At 46.0% G+C, this 1,848-nt stretch overlaps 1 protein-coding gene across 1 annotated transcript; it reads right to left on the reverse strand.

Annotated features, from left to right (window-relative positions):
* Positions 1-539: 539 nt before the first annotated feature.
* LOC121933398 (solute carrier family 25 member 35-like) lies at positions 540-1,832 on the reverse strand. Its single transcript, XM_042473075.1, has one exon. It carries the CDS (start codon positions 1,515-1,517, stop codon positions 1,122-1,124), a length of 396 nt encoding a protein of 131 aa, XP_042329009.1. The 5' UTR covers positions 1,518-1,832; the 3' UTR covers positions 540-1,121.
* Positions 1,833-1,848: the final 16 nt, after the last annotated feature.

Here is a 1,848-nt window from a genome sequence, read left to right on the forward strand (position 1 = left end):
GTTTTGTTCCGAAATTATTCAGCACCGAAATACATATGGTTTTCTAAGGGGGGGAGTTAATTTGCCGCTACACTACAGAATTAACATAGTTCAACAATGCTTTAACTGTTGTGGCTCCATCCTATAGAATCCTGGGATTTGTAGTTTGTTGTGGCACCAAGCTCTCTGACAGAGAAGGCTGACTATCTCACCAAACTACTAATTCCAGAGCTCCATGGCATTTAAAGCGGTATCAAACCGCATTAATTCTGCATGTAGATTCAGCCTTCCTCAATAGGAAACAGCTTTTTTGCCCAAAATACACTGTTTTCCCCACAGAAAATATACTTTCTCTGCAAAATTATGGGGGAAAGAGAAAAACCACCAGTAATTCTGTAAAGAATTTTTCCTAGAATATGTGAAGTCGAAGGCTTTCATGGCCAGCATCCATAGATTTTTGTGGGTTTTTCAGGCTCTGTGGCCACGTTCGCAAAGTGTTTATTCCTGACATTTCGCCAGCATCTGTGGCTGGCATCTTCAGAGACGCAACAGAGCCCAAAAAACCCACAAAAATCTATTTCCTAAAATATTTTGTAAAGTGCAAATCCCGGGAGAAAACGTTGTAGAAATCTTCATCCTCTGCTGCAGAGGGAAGAAAACTAGGGGAAGTATTCATCCTTGCATGATAGAATTGAATATTTACAACCCCAGTTTAGAGCATCTGATTAGGAATAACCCTGTAGAATAGAAAAAAAAACACAAAATGTCAAGTTTTACATCATTCTCAGAATAATACACATTTCAAATAAAATTATGGGGCCTCCTAGGCTGCATCTGCACTATAGAACTAATGCAGTTTGACACTGCTTTAACTCCCATGGCTCAATGATATGGAATACTAGAATTTGTGCAATGGATGCTTTGTGAGCTATTTAGGTTTCTCTGTCAGAGAGCTCTGGTGCTGCAACAAACAACAAAGCCCATGATTCCACAGCAGTTAAAGTGGTGTCAAACTGAATTAATGATGCACTCCTGAACCTGAGGTAGCAGAGGCCCTAGAGAAAATCCTTAGGCTTGTCATATGTCAGAAACAACTTGAAGGCGCACAACAGCAGCAATAAAGCATGGGCCCTTGATATATCTCAACCCAGGCCCAGACCCACCATATAAATGGGGCTGCTTGCAATCGCTGCCACTGCCCCGGCCACTGCCCCGGCCAATGTGGTCCGTAGAAGGCTGACTCGTCCATTCGGTGTGTGGATGTAGCCGGCCGACTCGACGATCCCATAAGAGCCCAGGCGGATCCCATTAAAGCTAAACTGGTACAGCAGGGCAGGCAAAAGTCCTCGCTGGAGAGCGGCCAAGCCGTCCACCCGGCCGATAGTGTAGAAGGCGTGGAAGACATTGCGGTAATGGCGGGTGTAAGTGCCCGGGGCACGCAGCTCCCCTTGCAGCTGCATCCGGGTCTTCACCACCTCCAAGGGGTTGGTGAAAACACAGGCCCCACAGGCTGCCACCCCACTAAGGAGGAAGTCCATGGTTATGGGGTGAAGGGACCAATATGAGGACAAGATCAAGCAGGAAGAGAGACAGACAGATTGTATGGATTCCCTAAGGAGAATAAGTTATGGGGAGGAAGCTTGAGAAAAGGAACCCTACAACTGAGATCCTGGGGTGAGCAGAAATCCTACAACTGAGGTCCCGGGGTGAAAAGGATTCCTACAACTGAGATCCTAGGGTGAAAAGGAGCCATACAACTCAGGTTCTAGGGTGAATAGAAACCTTACAACTGAGATCCCAGGGTGAAAAGGATCCCTACAAGTGAGATCCCAGGGTGAATAGGATCCCTACAAGTGAGATCCCAGGGTG

The sequence above is a fragment of the Sceloporus undulatus genome, chromosome 6 (assembly GCF_019175285.1).
Source record: "Sceloporus undulatus isolate JIND9_A2432 ecotype Alabama chromosome 6, SceUnd_v1.1, whole genome shotgun sequence".
NCBI classification, from domain to species: Eukaryota; Metazoa; Chordata; class Lepidosauria; order Squamata; family Phrynosomatidae; genus Sceloporus; species Sceloporus undulatus.